Source organism: Pollachius pollachius (assembly GCF_949987615.1).
Source record: "Pollachius pollachius genome assembly, chromosome: 16".
In the NCBI taxonomy this organism is placed as follows: Eukaryota; Metazoa; Chordata; class Actinopteri; order Gadiformes; family Gadidae; genus Pollachius; species Pollachius pollachius.
In genome coordinates, this window is record NC_136949.1 from 13152129 (window position 1) to 13171586 (window position 19458).

Genomic DNA, 19458 nt, shown 5'->3' on the forward strand with positions numbered 1-19458 from the left:
TTTTGTAAACGGCGATTTTCCACAATTAGTTTCTTGGTCCCTCAGAGATCGAAATGAACCAAATGGATCAGTGCCCAACCTGAGATGCTTCCCAGAACATATCTTTGATCCTGCCATCGATGCCTGTGGCGTTTCCATCTGGGATTTAGCAAACTCTGAATGAACAGTGGTTAGGATAGGATAGGCTAAATCCTGGGAAAAGCCATCAGGCACAAATTACCTATTTTAATAATGGACGTTATTTAATTATTCTGATCGATTGATTACACTCCACTTGTCCGCAAGCTGTGTCGTGAGTATTCAGCTTTAATAGCCAGCTGGGCTAGGTAGGCTAACGTAAACAGAAGAGCTCTCGTTCTCAGCACGTCGCTGTTAGGCTCCAGTGCACCTCTTTTTCTCTCCTTTTTTTTGCAATGATGAAATAATGAAATAGTCAATAATAATTTTGACGCATCATTAGATTGCACAGACTCCCATGGTATATTGTGTGTATATATATATATATATATATATATATATATACCTGTATATTGTGTACCTTTATTAGTTGAACAACCAACTAGGATAACTATCTAAGAAAACTGACAAAGCTAACTCCCGAGATCTCTCTCTCACTCACTCACTCACTCACTCTCTCTCTCTCTCGCTCTCTCTCTCTGTTTCTGTCTCTCTCTCTCTCTCTCTCTGTTTCTGTTTCTGTCTCTCTCTCTCTCTCTCTCTGTTCCTCTCTCTCTCTCTCTCTCTCTCTCTCTCTCTCTCTCTCTCTCTCTCTCTCTCTCTCTCTCTCTCTCTCTCTCTCTCTCTCTCTACCTGGACCTCTCACCCTCAGAAGAAGCGCTGATGAGGGGGGAACTCGGGGTCCTGGGACTTTAGCGATGACGTGGCTCATTTGTCTGCTCAAGTCCGCTAGCGTCTCTTCCTCTGGCGGAGCCCTGGTCCCCGGACGCTGAGAGTGAGGGATGCAGTCTCACAGCGGCCGCTGCCGTGCCAGCAATGGCCCTATTATAATAAGTCACACCGATTGGGAAGGGAAGGTGAGGGGGGGGGGGGGGGGTTGTCAATTGGCCAGATTTCTCTTCCTGGCTCGGGCCTGCTTGGCAACCTGGGCGCTCCTCTGGCGTTGTTAGAGGCAGGGCGGCGATGATTGGCGATAACAAACACGAGGTCCGGGGGGGGGGTCCGGGATGGGAGGGAGGGGGGCGGCATCGGCGGTTCACTGGCCGTATTAACCCTGATGGGACACTGCCTGCCTGGGGGGCCTGACGACGGGGCAAAAGGAGGGTAGATCTATTGCGGGGGGGCGTGGGGTCAACCCCTTCAGCAGCAGCAGATTGATGGTGGTGGAGAACAAGAAGGGCTCTGAAGGGTGTTTACGGTGCGCACATGATCACATCCTCTGTAGGTTCCTTGGGATTATGAGTGGCGGTCTACCTGGTGGATTTATGTCCTTCAGAGACCCACCTGCCTCTCTCTCTCCATGATGCCCACGCAGGCAGCTCCTGGTCTAAGGATCAGCAACTGGGTCAACCCGCTCCTCATTTTCGGAAACTGTTGCTGCAGTGCCATGCATTTTTAATGGTTACGGCCATTGTTCCTTTCTGTGTGTTTGTTTCTGTGCGTATGTGTTTTATTTTGTGTGCGCGGGTATGCTTATCTGTGTATGTGTGTGTGTGTGTGTGTGCCTGTGTCTAAGTGTGTTTTATTGTTACATGTGTGCTTATCTGTGTGAGTGTGTTGCGAATGTGTGTCAACACATTTTAAGGCTTATCCGTGTGTGTGCGTGTGTGCGTGTGTGTGTGTGTGTGTGCATGTAGCAATCAGAGCACACAAAGTCACGCATGCGTTTTTCAGCACGCCAGGGTGTTTGCGTGCGTCGGCTGGGCGGGGCGGTGCACCTGTATGCAGATTATCACCCGTCAACAAATGGGCTTTGTTCCCTCCGTCGAGCCTCCCCATTTATAGCCTGCCTTTTATTGTATTTTTTTGCCATGTAATTTCACCCCGTCCTGACTCAGCTCAGATACACAGCCTTTAGGAGAGGCTGGCTAACGACTCGGACAGCCATTTCGCATGTGTTGCCTTTAATAAGACGGATTGGTCTGGCCTAGATCTCCTCCTGGGGAAAGTGAACTGGTCTTTTACTTTGGTTTGCAATGAGTATGCTAAACTCATTGCAGATAATACAATAAGACCGTGAAACGAGATCTCTAACTGCTTTTGAGGCCGTTCATCTAGCTGTTTTGGTACTAATTGTTTTAAATGACCTTGGTTCACGATGCATGCAGATGTACGGTCTGCACACGTGTCTCTGTGTCTTAAATGCTACAGAGAGGGGGCGAAAAAAGACAAAACAGGTAGAATTATGTGGCAGGAACGTGCGTGTGTGTCAACAAACACAATACCATACCAACATGAGAAACACTTCAGGGGATTAAAGGTATGAGGACCAACAATTGGACACATACATGTTGTCCAACTCGGTAGAAGATCCACGCGATCATCACACTTTGCGATCAACGACAGCGTACAACAAAGCCGTACCAACCCGTGGTGTTCACTAAGTGGAGGAATTCCTCTGGGTTTGTGCTTGTCTTAATTAAGGCAGCCTTGGGGATGGTGCGTATTGTGCTGTCTGCGAGCCAAACTCACACTGACAGAAGACAGCTGGACCAGATTGCATCGAGTAAACCCAAGACTCGAAGCACTGTCCTTCCTTGTCCAACGACTGCAGGGCGGAGTGTTCTGCGTTGCCGTCTCCGACAACGCACACAGCGTGTTAGCTGTATGCATGTGTGCACGCAATCTAGCACAAACACGCCCACGTAGCGTGTGTGCATGTAGCGTTGTGCACACACACACACTCCACACTCTCAAGAATTAATTAAAATGATCATATGTTATGGGTTGATTCACTGATTTCTATGCATACAGTGCCAGCCATATGCCTTCTTATTTCTGATTGATAAAATTTTAATTTACTTTCCAAAAATCAAACGTCTTGGTTTGCAATTGAGGTTATCGGGAGTATAGAATGTCGTGTTTTTGAGAAATCTTAAATGTGGAAAATTAACCAAGACATGGGCCTATATGTCGTTTTTTTAAGTCAAGACCACTACCCATGTGAATAGGAAGTGCATAATTTATGGAGTGCTATATAGTAGCATATTTGAAACTATAAGTTCCAAGGCGGCCCAACATCGTTTTTTTTGTAAATGCACCAACCGATCCTTCTAGGTTTTTGCTTATTGAAAAGCAGAAATCGGCGTGTATGCTAGCTTAGCTCACCTCTATAATGGCGTTCTGTGTAACTAATTTGGTGGTTTTATCTGCTACTCACTCACTGTGGAGACAGAAAGCAACGTGTATGCAACTGATACATAAAGAGAGGGAGACGGATTGGGAGACAGAGAGAAGAGACGCGGGACGAGCCCAAAGGGTCATATAATAGAAGAATAAGGCTATGACTAGATGAAACAAAACACAAAGAAACTATAAATATATAAATATATATATGTATGTATATATATGTATGTATATATATGTATGTATATATATGTATATATATATATATACATACAGTGGGGCAAAAAAGTATTTAGTCAGCCACCAATTGTGCAAGTTCTCCCACTTAAAAAGACAAGAGAGGCCTGTAATTTTCATCATAGGTAAACCTCAGCTATGAGAGACAAAATGAAAAAAAAAATCCAGAAAATCACATTGTTTGATTTTTTAAGAATTTATTTGCAAATGATGGTGGAAAATAAGTATTTGGTCACCTACAAACCAGCAAGATTTCTGGCTGTCACAGACCTGTAACTTCTTCTTCTTTAAGAGGCTGTTTACCTGTATCAATGGCACATGTTTGAACTCCTTATCAGTATAAAAGACACCTGTCCTGTCAAAGGACACCAGAAACACAATTGTAGACCTGCACCAGCCTGGGAAGTCTGAATCTGCAATAGGTAAGCAGCTTGGTGTGAAGAAATCAACTGTGGGAGCAATTATTAGGAAATGGAATACATACAAGACCACTGATAATCTCCCTCGATCTGGGGCTCCACGCAAGATCTCATCCTGTGGGGTCAAAATGATCACAAGAACGGTGAACAAAAATCCCAGAACCACATGGGGGGACCTAGTGAATGACCTCCAGAGAGCTGGGACCAAAGTAACAAAGGCTACCATCACTAACACACTACGCCGCCAGGGACTCAAATCCTGCAGTGCCAGACGTGTCCCCCTGCTAAAGCCAGTGCATGTCCGGGCCCGTTTGAAGTTTGAGAGCATTTGGATGATCCAGAACAGGATTGGGAGAATGTCATATGGTCAGATGAAACCAAAATATAACTTTTTGGTAAAAACTCAACTCGTCGTGTTTGGAGGAGAAAGAATGCTGAGTTGCATCCAAAGAACACCATACCTACAGTGAAGCATGGGGGTGGAAACATCATGCTTTGGGGCTGTTTTTCTGCCAAGGGACCAGGACGTCTGATCCGTGTGACGGAAAGAATGAATGGGGCCATGTATCGTGAGATTTTGAGTGAAAACCTCCTTCCATCAGCAAGGGCACTGAAGATGAAACGTGGCTGGGTCTTTCAGCATGACAATGACCCCAAACACACCGCCCGGGCAACGAAGGAGTGGCTTCGTAAGAAGCATTTCAAGGTCCTGGAGTGGCCTAGCCAGTCTCCAGATCTCAACCCCATAGAAAATCTTTGGAGGGAGTTGAAAGTCTGTGTTGCCCAGCGAAGGCCCAAAAACATCATTGCTCTAGAGGAGATCTGCATGGAGGAATGGGCCAAAATACCAGCAGCAGTGTGTGAAAACCTTGTAAAGACTTACAGAAAACGTTTGACCTCTGTCATTGCCAACAAAGGGCATGTAACAAAGTATTGAGATGACCTTTTGTTATTGACCAAATACTTATTTTCCACCATAATTTGCAAATAAATTCTTTAAAAATCAGACAATGTGCTTTTCTAGATTTTTCTTTTTCATTTTGTCTCTCATAGCTGAGGTATACCTATGATGAAAATTACAGGCCTCTCTCATCTTTTTAAGTGGGAGAACTTGCACAATTGGTGGCTGACTAAATACTTTTTTGCCCCACTGTATATATATAATATATTTATGTATTTATTTATTTATACATACAGCGTATCTACGTACAAATTTTCTTTTTACACTCCATTCTCAAGTCGGTTATGTAACCAATGTTGACTCACCATGCACTGACGGAAGCCACACCCCCCTTAATGCTCTGTATGTGTGTGTGTAAGCAAAAGCCAGACATGCAGAAAGAGAGAGAGAGAGAGAGTGCGAGAGCGAGACCATGTGTGGTGTGTCACATGGAGGGCACAGAAACAACCTATTGTGCCCTGATCTGCAAAGTGCAGTAGTGACGTGCTTACAGTGGGAGATAGAGAGCAAGCCTCACTCTTGCCGGCCTTGTAAATAAACCTGCAAAAGGTTGTACGTTTTTGCCTTTCTTTATGTCTACCTTCTCGCTAATTGTTTAATTTGAACCCTCTTTTGTTTAATTCCCGTATTCAGCCTCTGTGTGAGCGCAGCCAAATGGAGATACTCAGACACGCACGCACGACAAATGCGCGCGCGCACACACACACACACACACACACACACACACACACACCAGACAAACACACACACACACCCACCATACACTCACACAAACACCATACAAACAAACACACACACACACACACCATACAAACCCACGCACGCCCGCACGCACACACAAACACACACACACACACACACACCAGACACACGCACACTCATACACACACACACATACACACACACACACACACACACACACACACACACACACACACACACACACACACACACACACACACACACACACACACACACACACACACACACGCACACACACACACACACACGGGGCGCTTGATGTTAATCTTGGCTGTTGGAGGAGTCAATAAGGATGTTGATAAAGTGATAGTGCTAGGCTGGCTCCTACGGACGCTCCAGGTGTCCTTGACTCTCCATCCTCTGTGCTGGCGCGCTGGTTTAGGAACTGTGCCAAATTCTACTAATATATCCTTCACCATGGCCGGTATCGAGGCCAAACATAACATAATAGATGTGTTATGTAAGGGCTTTATTTCACGATAAGGCCCCGGCTCGCTGTTCATAATCCCGCTGATTACATGGCTACTTCCTAACGAAACCAAGAATTTGACGCAGAGCATAATGACAAAAATAAGGATTGTCTTGATTAAAAAATGTTTTTTTTAATCTGTGACTCGACAGTTTGAAATAGTGCCCATAGCAATGGTCTGAAATTCACAGCATCATTTATTCAGAAATAGCAGATCGCTGAATGTCGTGAAAGACCAATCACAACCGAGGATTCATTAAAACCACGTAGTAAGTATTGTTTTTCTATGTATCTCTCTGTACCCGTCTATCTATCGCCGCAGTTCTTACCCGGTCAGGTCACCCTTCACACCAATTGAAGGGATTAAGAAAGGAGTTTTATTAAATAAAGGAGGGGTTTTGGGGGAGGGGGGTGAGTGCCAAACTAAAGGAAGTTTTTTAGTTAGACTCGGGACACAAAGGAGAATAGTGGTAACAGCAGGGTACTGGGGAATGAGGATAATTGATCAGCAATTACCTCAGCTTCTGGCACTGTCCGTGGTGCTGAAGTGTCTCCCCAGACACTGGAGGGCCTGAGCCTGCTCACTCCACTCTATACATCTCTCTACATCTGACTGTCTCACTGTCTGTCTCTCTGTCCTTTTGTCTGTCTGCTTGTCTGTCCTGTCTATATTGTTCTCGTTCTCTTGCACTCCGTCTTGCCCGCTCTCTCTGTCTCTCACGCATTGTGTGCGTGCGTGTGTGGGTGTGGGTGTGTGTGTGTGTGGGTGCTGCTCCTTTTCTATTCTGAAACATTGTAACAGTATACATATACATAAATACATACATACATACATACACACATACATACATACATACATACATGCATACATGCATACATGCATACATGCATACATACATGCATGCATGCATACATACATACATACATACATACATACATACATACATACATACATACATACACACATACACACATACATGCGCGCATCATTTTAGCCTTAGAGGGGCCCATATTTGACCACCAGTGATGTAGATCAGCCTTCACATTGTAAAACCAACCCTATAGTGACATCCCTTGTGGGCGTTGCCACCCAGATGTATGAGGCTCTAGTCTCGCTCTGTAATATGCCCTCTTAATCCCTTCCCTCGCTCTGTCCGTCTCCTCCCACCCTCTCTCATCACATGGGATAACTGCGGCGGATCATTCTAGTACATTATGTTAACAAAGTGAAATTGATCCAGTGTCGGAGACGGAGAGCGGAGGGAGGGTTCTGCTTGCGCCGCACGTCCGAACCTCGTTGACATTAGATACCTCCGTTGTTTGCGCTCCGCGGCGCTGTACCCCCGCTGCTGTACTATGGATTACTCCGTTGTGTGATGCTTGTTTGCTGTCCTGGTTGTTTTTAGAGGGGGCCTATTGAACACTGGGAGATCAGATGGCAGATGATTGCGTGTGTTTGTGTAGGGCAGTGATTTGCTTCTGATCAGCTAGAGACACAGTGGGCCCATTCACAACCTAATATAAAGTACGGTGGTAGTATACTTTATAATGGCTGAAGGAATTTCGTGTGTCAATTCCATACTCTAAAGTCCATGGGTTATGGGTTGTGTTCGCGATGTTATTCATATGGGAGGTCATGTACGTTATGTTAATGTCATGTTATTAAATGGGGTTGACCTTATTGTGTATGACCATTCAATTTAAGTTTGAGAATAATCAAATAGGATTACTTATATAATCTCAACGCCAAAATACAAATGACATATTGAGAGATAGACCTAGTTTCCTCAATTATGTTAAGGTCGCACAGAGAAGCCGTTGATTATGTGTTCAGACACTAACAGTGGGATGTTCCCACTAATACACAATCACATCATTGTCTCATGCAGGGTAATCTGCCAGTATGGCAGAACAACACACCCCAGGCTGATAGACCTGCACAACACATTTTGAATCGATTTTTTATGAATAGTATATTAATACATAGTATCTAGTTATGTAGACGTGTATGTATATATTATGTATGTGTATGTACTTAGAAATGTGTGTGTCTGTTCTTTGTGTGTGTGTGTGTGTTTGCGGTTGAGTGTGTGTGTTTGTTTGTGTGTGTGTGTGTGTGTCTGTGTCTGTGTGTGTATGTGTGTGTGTGTCTGTGTCTGTGTCTGTGTCTGTGTGTGTGTGTGTGGGTGTGTGTATGTGTGTGTCTGTGTCTGTGTGTGTGTGTGCGTGGGTGTGTGTGTGTGTGTGTGTGTGTGTGTGTCCCCTCAGAGGACCATTAACTCAATGTACCTGTGTTGCCCCTTCAGGGATTGGAGCGCAGCGCGACACAGGCCAACTCACACTCACACTCACAGACATAATGCGGTTCCAGGGGGTGGGTGGTGTGTGTGTTGTTGGGGTGGAGGGGTGGTGGAGGGGAAGGCAAAGGCAGTTGAATCTCTCCCCAACCCGCTGTGGGCCCCCGCTCCACCAGCTCAGTGGATCTGGGAGATCCAGCAGATCCGATGAACGCCAGCGTGGCACCGTGATGTTCGACTTGTTTCTCCGTCGATACCCTAATTGGCCAAGCTGTGGGGGGGGGCGGAGACAGACGCCGGGGGGCTGTCCTAGCACTTGGACAGAAGTTCACTTGGAGCTGAACTTCTGCGTGTGTGTGCATGTGTGTGTGTGTGTGTCGTTGGGGGGGGGGGGGTTGTATGTGTGTGATTATTACTATTCATTATTATTATCCGTTTGTTTTCGTTTCCATTACTAGTTCACACACCCTTTAAATGCATATATATTTTTGGGGATTTGAAACAATGAACATTGTACCTATCTATATCTAATGTATATATGTATATATATATATATATACATATATACATACCTACAGATTATTATTGTTGATCAAATTCAAGTTCATAGAACGTATATATTTATACCTACTATACAGTGTATATATATATATACATATATATATATATATATATACATTCCTATTCCTGCATTTGGCTGCACCCTCTCCCTTCGTCCCTCAGCCCCTGTTCAAAAACACTCTTTGTTGTGTCGAACTGTGTTCTCCCTCCTGCTCTTCTCTCTTTTTGTTTTATCTTTAGCTATACACCATTCTCTCTCTCTCTCTCTGTGTCTCTCTCTCTCCCTCTCTTTTCTTTCAGGCATTCATGCGCTCCCTCTGCACCACCACAAGCTCACTTGCTGAAAGGCTTTGGCCACGAGCATTTTTGCTGATGCCTCTTTTTTCCCCTCATCCTAGTATACCCCCATCTCTTTTTCTCTATACGCCATTCTCTATCTCTCTCTCTCTCTCTCTCTCTCCCTACCATTCCTCCTCCCCGATGCGGAGAGAGCCCTCACGTCCAACCTCTTCAATGTGTTTGTTTCCCTGTTTTGCCGTTAACTTCCTCTCTCCACCCTCCTCCGTCCTTCCTTCTCCAACACCCCACAACCCCACCCCCCACCCCCCTTTAGTGGTCATTATGGAGCCGCAGCCTAGCCGCCGGGCCAGTCCGGCTAAAATTAGACAACGCCGGCTGTTATTAGGTCTGCAACTCTCCACAAGTACGGCAGGTCTGGCCTGCCGCCAGCCACCGGCAAAAACCCACCGCCTCCCCCCCTCCCTACAGCGACGGGTGGGGGGGCGAGGGGGGACTCATGGTGACGGGTGGTTTCGGGCCGCTGTCTCCCCGTGCCCTATGGTAAACGTCTGGCGCCAACCCTGTCCAATTTGAGACCAAATGTAACTTTTTATTTTAATAGGGGGTATTCGGGATTTTAATGGCCAGGAAATGTGTCCCATTGTGCTCGCCGCGTCGGGTCTTGTCCCGCTAGTCTTTTGTTCCAGACGAGCCCCCCCACCCCCTAGGCGATGGAACGCTGACGCAATCCCAGCCCCCGGCCCCAACCAAAAGAATTAGGGGAGTGGAGATCTGCTGGCAAGGACCGAGCATCAACGACGTGTTTGAACGCGGGCTGCATTCATTGTGCGCTTGGCACCACAGCTGTGGGCATTTAAAATCAAATTGGAGCGTATTTGCATGAGACGAAAAAAAAAGAGTTGCTGGCGTTCCTCATTATACCTCGTTGACTCTCGATCAGTCCAATCGGCATTGAGGATCACTTTGCCACGCCGTCTAATTAGTTCAATCTGCGAGGCCTACCGTCACAATGGAACCATGACACACCAAAGGCTTGAAATGTACTCCTTTTAAAAGCAACAACAACAGCAACAACAGCAACAACAACTCTGGAATCGTTAGCTCCTCACCAACAGCCTCATGAATAACAGTGGCGGCGGCAGAGACTGACGTGCACTCTTGTACCGGTGTGTACCAGAGCGCGGCCGCCATTCAGACTGACGGCCGCACTTAAAACGGAGCGGCGATGGCAGTAGTCACCTAATTAAAAAAATAGAGCGAGCGCTAATCCCTAATGGTGGACCGTTCATGCAATGAATTGTTGATTGCTTTAATTAGAATTTCATTTAGCACACGGGCAGGATCGAATGAGGGGCGGAGGGCCCGTCTGCTTGTGTCTCTGGGCCCGGGCGCTACTATGGAGGCTTTGTTGTTGCAGATCGGCGGGCAGAGCGTTTGTTATTGGAAACGACAACGCATAATGTGTAATGCAATCGCGAAACGTGAAACGTGGATGTGGAGACCGCTGGTGACCCCACTGTGGATGGACGGGTTATATTTATTTTGTACACAAAGACATCAATGTGTAATTTAACACAGCCAGAGACATTTGTCCCCCACACCTTTCCCTCATGCGTCTCCCTTCCCCCGTTGAGAACGACAGGGACAGGTTTTTTTTTTTTATTGAGAATGGAGATTACTGCAATGTTGGACTGTTTACCTCATGGCCATGAGGTAATCCAGATGAATCGAAGCCATGGAAGCATAGTGGTTATAATGTGATTTTCTGGGAATGCTTGTGTGTGGTTGTGCGTGTAGATGAATGTGTGGGTGTGTGAGTATGTGCATGTGCTTGTGTGTCTGTCACGGGAGTGGGGGGTGGTTGTAAAATGTGTAGGTGTGTGTGTGTCGAGAACGAAGGGGTGGAAAATGTGTGCGTCTTGTTCTATTGTCCTGTCTTTCAAGGTGAGGTGGCATAAGCTGAGGCAGCAGGGAACGCGGTCCTGACATAGTTTAATTGTTTGGTTGCGTAATAAATCAAATGTGTTGAGCGGGGATTATTTATGCGAGGTGTATTGCGCAAATAAATCACAAACTCCTGCTAGGCTGTCGTAGCCTTGAGGTATTGTGTGTGTGGGTGTGTTTGGGCGCTGGGAAATGTGTCTGTGTGTGCGTGCGTGTGTGTATTGGTAGGTGCGCCCTAGCCTGTGCCAACGCTTTGAGTTTGTCATTTTGACTCACAAGGAAAGGTGTCCCTCATAGATTTCCTGTGCCTCTCAGACGTTGACATATGTCGCGGTGGCTGCCAGATTGCTACCGTTGCTGGAGGTGGAAAAGAGGTGACAAAAACAAATGAAGATAAATAATGGAGCAGCCCTTCAGGACGACTTGGTCGACATCTGTAAGGCTCAGAGGGCCAGGGACCTTTGTGTGCCTCCCCTTTTTTCTGCTTCCCCTGCTCGCACTTTCTGAAAACAGCTGCATGTTGTTTTGGGACGAGTCATTGTTCTTGTAGTTGCTATGCGACGAGGCGACAGCGAGGGACCTTTTGCAAAGCATTTAATTATTTTCCTTTTCCGCCGCTACCTGATGGCCACTGTTACACCAGGGCGTACAGAGAAATTAACCTTTCTTTACATGAAAGGTTAATAACAATAGTATGGAGTTGTCCTGGTCCATGGTAAACATTGCATGATGGGAAACATTTTGATGAGTTTCCTGACCCGAGGAAAAAAGCAGTTTTCTGAACACTGTTTCGAGACTGTATCATCATGTAAACATATAATTGGAAGGCGCTAGTGCCGGATAATATCCTCAAGCCTGCCACCAAAATATATGCATCTCTCAGCATTGCATGCAGTGATGAACCAGCAAGCTACATCTCAGCACGGCAACACAGATATACGCAGGGTATAGCCCTTGCATCCGTCTGTCTATTTGTCTGTGCCCGTGCAAACACACAACCATTCATAGACACATACAAACACACACATACGCAAGCACACACACACACACACACATATGTTCACATACACAAATATACGTGCTCACACAGACACAGACACACACACGTTCATACCTTTGGGTACTTAGCCTGTAATTAGCTTAGACTGCATGTCTTCGGAGGTGGCTGTGGAACCCAGAGGAAACCCACACTCCCCACCCAACTGTCCACTTCCAGGCAGATGGATGTCCGAGGAACCAGGGTCAGTTCTGCAGCTGCCCAGGGAATATGTCACAATTTCACAAACACGGCAAAAAATAGAGAGCAGAGTTTTTTTTCGGGGCGGCTGCAGCAGTGGTGATTTCTTCCGAAGCCGCCTGACCAGAGTAGGTCAATGGCTCGCAGGCTGGATGCTGGGATACTTGTATTGCCGCAAGCCTCTACAGCTGTATGGAGCCAGAGCGGCCCTGGCAACCCAATGTTATTAAGCAGTGGGAGACCCCGGCACAATCCGAGCGGAAAGACGGGAACGTGTAAGGATGGAGAGGCCTGGGATGAGTTTGCCCGCAGCGTCCAAAGATGAATCACTAGAGCTAAAGAGGAGATTTGAGAAAAGGAGGAATGTTTTTCCTTTGCAGACAGGAGATGATGAATAGTTAGGCACACAGCCGGCTAGCGTTCTCTGGGCGAGGGTGGTTTGTCCTGAATTGGCGGTTCCTATCTCTGCGGTAGGCTTCGAGTTCAGGCGGATTTGTGCTCGGTTTTGGGAACAGAGTGTCGATGGCATTGTCAGAGGTATGAAATAATGATGACAAATACATAGAATAATATCTATGTGATGTCCTCATGGTAATGTGAGAATATGCTCACATTGGGACATATCTAAAATCCACCCCCAGTGTCTATTTCCTCCTTTTTGTTCTCATTCTGATCCTCAGATCTTTTCTTTCCCTCTCTCTCGCTCTCTGTCTTCCTCTCTCTCTCTCTCTCTCTCTCTCTCTCTCTCTCTCTCCCTCTCTGTTTCTCTCTCTCTCCTCTCTGTTTCTCTCTCTCTCTCTCTCTCTCTCTCTCTCTCTCTCTCTCCCTTCTCCTACTATCAGTCCCTGCCTCCCTCCCTTGCTTGTCTTCCGTCCGGGTTGTGGGGGACGCAGTGAGTCCACCACCAGCCCCCTCCCCGGTTGATGTACGACGGGCTTGACGTCATGCCAGCTCTAAGCTAGCCGGGCATCGACTAGCTTAGCGCTGGCAGCCTCCCCGACTGACACACCATTCTCTCACTGTGGTCCCTCGTCCCAGCCAATGGATTTAACACCCCACACCATCTCTCCCTCCCCCCACCCCACCCACTCCTTCTTGCCCTCTCTATCCGCTTTGCCATCTACCCATCTACTTGCATACCACACCACCTTGCACAGGCTACAGATAGGGCTCACTCACTCAGAGAGAGAGAGAGAGAGAGGCTGATATGGAAACGGGGAGCGAGAGAAAGATATGGAAACAGAGGGGGGGAAGAGAGAGAGAGAGACAGAGAAAGAGTCCAACCAACAAACAGGTGGTAAACATACACCCTTCACTAATATAGAATGTATTTTCGACGAGCCTTTGATGTCTCTGAACTATCTCTGTTCTAAGTAGTTGCTCCAGGGATATGGCTCTGAACTCTGTTTTATGACCACTTAGATGCACAAAAAGGAGACTTCTAATGAATCCTCACTTTTGCTCAATGAGAATTATATTTGCTGAGCGAATTTCCCTTTAAACCTCCCCCATCTTTTTATCCGTGGACGAATGTCAAGTTTTTCTCTGCCAGCCTCCCTCCCTCTGACAGCCAATGAGTCATTTTTGTTTGTCAAGAACCGTCGCCTGCGGCACGAAAATAAAACGGATAAAGTCATATGAAAGTCTCCTTTCTGGACGTTACTTTCCAAAATAGCACAAGAAAAGTTTCATTGGACTCGACAAGACTGGACCGCACAACCTTTCTGGCCTTCTCTTTCTCCTGCCAACGCTCACATCCTCCGTCCGTCTCATCTACATGCACAACACCACCTTTCACAGGCTAAAGATAGGGCTCATACACTCACTCACTCACTCACTCGCTCACTCACTGACTCACTGCCTGTTATTTTTCAACTGGCTAAAGAGAAGCCCTCTCTGCCTGTGGTCACTCTGTCCACGGATTCGGGCCGAAACACTCGGGGTCCACTCTGGAAGTGACCGTTTGGTGGAAGTTCCTCCAGGCGATGTCGTCCGGCGTCTTCATCACGGTTTTCGGATTGCGTTCCCGTCTCGCTTTTCTGACCTCGGTGTCCTCTAAGAGCACCTCAAAATGAAATGCTCACATGTGCCAACACAAACAAACCTCACACACACAGACACATACCCCTGCAGACACACACTCACACACACACACGCACACATGCATGCAAACACACCCGCGGGTGGTGATGTCAGCCATGCGTGGGGATGACCTGTTTGCATCGAATGCAGTTAGGGGGAGATGTCTTCATCTGTGACATCTTAATGCTTAGTCATGTAGGAGCCATTCCAAGAATGAACGGTGACCCTCTGGTTTGCGACACCATCCTGTTCCCCCCCCCAGCCCACTGCTCACTAGTTCCTCGCTAATACATGTAAATGAGGGAGCGAAAGAGAGGTGGAACTGCAAGTTCAGGATGAATTTGATTTGCAGGCTAATTTCCTGTTCCTGTTGCAGTTTACCTGTTTGTTAATGAGTTGCTCCTGTGGGACTCGGATGAAGCTTCATTTCGACTCGGCCTTAATGTGCAGGCCACGCTGAGGACGGCTGCATTTATACGATAATTATGAAGACAACTGTTCCCTTAAAGGGAGAGCGCTGGCGGAGCCGCTATCCGCCGCTCACTGCGTGCTGCTTTCAGTTTGTTTTCTGGGAAAGCGTCCCTGTTGCAGTCGGCAGTGTCAATCCGCAAGCCAGGGCTGGTGGGGGCCTAGTGTGTTGTTGCCTTCGCGAGGAAGGCTAACAGACAACTTCAAATCCCTTTTCTGCTTCTTTGCAAGGAGCCTTAAAATATGTGGTTGCCAGGCAACCTCCAGACACTGTTCTCAATTAAGTCATTTACAGCGGCTTGCTTGGGATCAAACCATCAAACCGTCCTTCTTTAAGCCCTGCAGGGGTTCTCGACTTATTTCTCTCCGTTTATTTTGCTGCCTTTTTCTCATTGTTGTTAGGATTCTCTCTCTCTCTCGTTCTCTCTCTTTCTCTCTCTCTCTTGCTCTCCCTCTCACTCTCTCTCTCTTCCTCTCTCTCACTCTCTCTCTCGTTCTCTGTCTTTCCAAGCCATCCGGTATGTCGGTATGTCTCTTCGAAGCCCCTCTATGTCAAGAGACCAAGCCGTGTTCCGCAATACAAGGGATGGTGTGGAGGACGCTCTGTAGCGGGGGGGGGGGGGGGGCACTGTCTACCAGTCCTTTGGCATCATTCTGTATAGAACAGCCCTGCTGTGTCGACCTCACTCTGCCACCTAGCTGCCTGTCACTGTGGCTTATGTATACTAGTGACCACACACACTAAAAACACGGTCACACACACGCACACGCACACACACACACACACACACACACACACACACACACACACACACACACACAGACACACGCGCTCACTCACACGCACGGACGAAACCTCCGCACACACACACACACACGCACGCAAACAAACGCACACCCTCAGTCATACGGATGAATGCATGCACACACACACGTGCACTAATGATGAGCAATTGCACCGCCCTGGGGGGGTGTTACGCCTCTTTGCATCGCGCCCTGCGAACCAACGCCCCCCCCTGACACTTCCACCGCGGCCGGAGAGAGTTACGGCCGTAATGAATGGATGTAATCACCAAAGCTCAGTCATTCACTCATCCTGCCCGATGAAGGCAGACCATCGTCTTCACCCCCACACCCCTCCCCGGCTCCCCTCCTTCTCTCTACCTTCAGCCTCCATCCATCAACCCCACACTGTCCCGTATCCCACTGTCTGTAGTCTCCCTCTTTTTCTGTCTCTGTCTCTTTGTCTCTAGTCTCTCCCTCTCTCCCTCTCTGTCACACTGTAAATTCTCTTTCTCTTTCACTTCTCATCTCCTCTCTCCTCTTCTGTGTGTCTAGGAGAGGACTTGATTATCTATCTACCTATCTATCTATCTACCTATATATCTATCCACCTATCCATCCATCCATCCGTCTATCTATCTATCTATCTATCTATCTATCTATCTATCTATCTCTCTATCTCTCTATCTCTCTATCTCTCTATCTATCTATCTATCTATCTATCTATCTATCTATCTATCTATCTATCTTTCTATCTTTCTATCTCTCTATCTATCTATCTATCTATCTATCTATCTAAGCTCTCTGTCTAGCTAGCAATCTAACCATCTATCCCTCTCACCATTCTATCCTATCTAACCTATATATCCTATCAATCTATCCATCCATCTATCCATCTATCTATCAATCTATCCTATCTATCAATATATTCATGTCTAAACATAACTGCAATGCATCTATAGAATCCATTATGTTCCTGGGTTTCATTGGTTTGTTTCTATCTGTTTGGACGGCTACTCCATGTCAAAGTAACCATTTAGAAAGCCCTATTCTTGAATTTCACTTTGTCTTATTCATTGTCGCTCTCTCGTGCATTAAACTACAGCAGGGTCTTCTCACAGGAAGCCGGAGCGCCAGGCATGTGGTAGCTCAGCTCGTAGCATGCCAGGCCCAATGGGAAACATGATGTCATTACCTTTCCCACATACGTACAGGGTTGCTTATGACCTTTCACCTCCCGACCCCTTTCAAAAAAATGCTGTATGTATGAAAAAATGTTTGCAACCCGCCCTGCCCCCTGTTCCTCCTCCACTTGGTACGTTCCTTGACGAAGCATGTCGCTCAGGTTCGGCCGGCCAGGTGTGGAGTGTTACTGTCAGCATGAGAGCGGAGCCGCCGTCATCCAGATGCAGTTCCTCATCAATGAGGTAGGTCACCGTGGCAGCGATGCAACGAGCAAAGATGAAAGAAATGGTGGCGTCAGCACAGGGATATAATGCCTCAGTAAGGTGTTTTTTTTCTTTTTTTTGAAACGGTAAGATCAATGTCAGGAATCCAGAAAGTAGTTAAAACTGGGAGCCCGTGAAACCGCCAGAAAGAAATGTTTTTTAAAGGGGATGACTCACTTTGGTGGGAACTCATTTAAATATTCACCCTGCCTTCAACTTAGCATCGCTTACGTCAAGTTACTTATAAAAACAGTTATTTTTGGGATTCACACCATTATTATTTCAAAACATATTTTAGTTTTTGCATTGATTCTCTCCAGTATTTACCGTTGTTCTCAACGAGCAAAGCAGAAGGTCATGAATACTGTTTTAATAATGATAATAATAATCAAAATAAACTTTATTCATAAAGCACCTTTGAAATTGTGTCTTACAAAGTGCTTTTCACGATCAAAGAAAGGGTTGGGGTTAGGGGTTAGGGTTAGAAAATGACAGATTAAAAATCAGATTAACATATTAAACAAATAATAAAAGGTATTGGTAACCCCCACCTCCCATGAAAAAAGATGGCATAAAAGGACAAAAATACAATGCAGGAAGATAAAAAGGCTCTTGCCATTGAAAGTATGATGCATTCCAGTATTATGAATGGGCCTACTGGGTATTATGAACACCTACTGGGTATTCTGGTATGAATAAGTACTGGGTATTATAAATACTGGTATTATTCAAACAGACACCCCAGGGGGGCTCGCGGGACTTGTGGAGCACAAGGGGGCCACGGTCGCCCTGGAGATTACAGCCTTAATTACTTGCCTATCTCCTGCACTCAGCCACACACACACACACATGCACACACACACACACACCTGCATACAGACACATGTGCATACAGCCACACACACACACACACACACACACACACATGCCTACAGCAACACACACAAACACACTTGCATACAGCTTAACACATACACATACCTACTTTAACACATGTTCATAAAGATTCACACACACATATGAGCAAACAGCCACACACACACACACACGTACATACAGCTACACACACACACATACACACACAGACACGATTGCATACAGCTCAACAAATACACAAACAATGTATACAAAGCTTCACACACACACATACACACACACCCACGTGCAAACAGCCACACACACACACTCACACACACACACACACACACACACAGGTGCATACAGCTACAGACATACACACCTACAAATATTCATACAGCTACACACACACACAAACAAACAAACACATGTGCACACACACACACACGCACACACACACACACACACACACACACACACACACACACACACACACACACACACAATCCTAATGGTATAACATGAAATAGCCCCATAGAAGAGCACCCTCAGCAGTAACTGTCACTGCATGCACAGAGGTGTTGGATACGCTCAGTTGGTTCTCTCATAGAACTCACACGCACCCACACACACACACACACACACACTCAAGCACACACATAAGAAGCCACAGACACATTCAGGTAATTAACTAACCTCAGTGCTCTCTCTTCTCATTGAAGGGAAATGTTCATAGACACACACAGACACACACTCAGCCAAAGACACTCAGGCACGGGTCAGTGCACAGTGCACACAGGAGCTGATCCATAACCACCGCTGCAACGCAACCTTCAACTTCGAAACACAATGGCTGGGGGGGTTACATGTTAGCTACCCGCACTGACACATTACTAAACTGGTAGCTGTTTCTTATGTGGCTGTAGCCCTATTCAATGTGAAGTGTTCAAACCCTACAAAGGAGCCCTATTTTACCACCAGGTGTGGTAGGCTCATCCATGCATCCAACATCTGGTAGGATGCTGTCACATCAGAACCCTGATATGTGCTGCATCAAGACCGCCTCGGTCATGTCCAGATTGAGTCATTGGAGCTCGAGTTTGAATCAAGACCAGGATTCAAGACCAAAAACATGTTGATGTCATTATATTGATTACCTTAATTAGAAAAAAGAAGGATTCTAAAGGCATATTTTACCAGAATCACCAAGTTTTGAGGATAAGATTAAGTGTAGGCAGCTTGTTAATGTTCATAACATTGGTGCACCATTACTTAACTTGGATGCATCTATTTCATCATGTCTTTCTCCCTGCTACAGGACCATATCTG

The 19458-nt window shown here is 46.4% G+C and overlaps 1 protein-coding gene across 1 annotated transcript in view; it reads left to right on the plus strand.

Moving 5' to 3' along the window:
• Nucleotides 1–19458, plus strand: part of stxbp5a (syntaxin binding protein 5a (tomosyn)) — a gene marked incomplete at its 5' end in the record, with an annotated part of 92532 nt that overhangs the window by 20128 nt on the left and 52946 nt on the right. The window contains one exon of the mRNA XM_079753916.1: nt 17169–17250. Within this exon, the coding sequence (XP_079610042.1) occupies nt 17169–17250 (82 nt within the window). The remainder of the gene's footprint in view (nt 1–17168; nt 17251–19458) is intronic.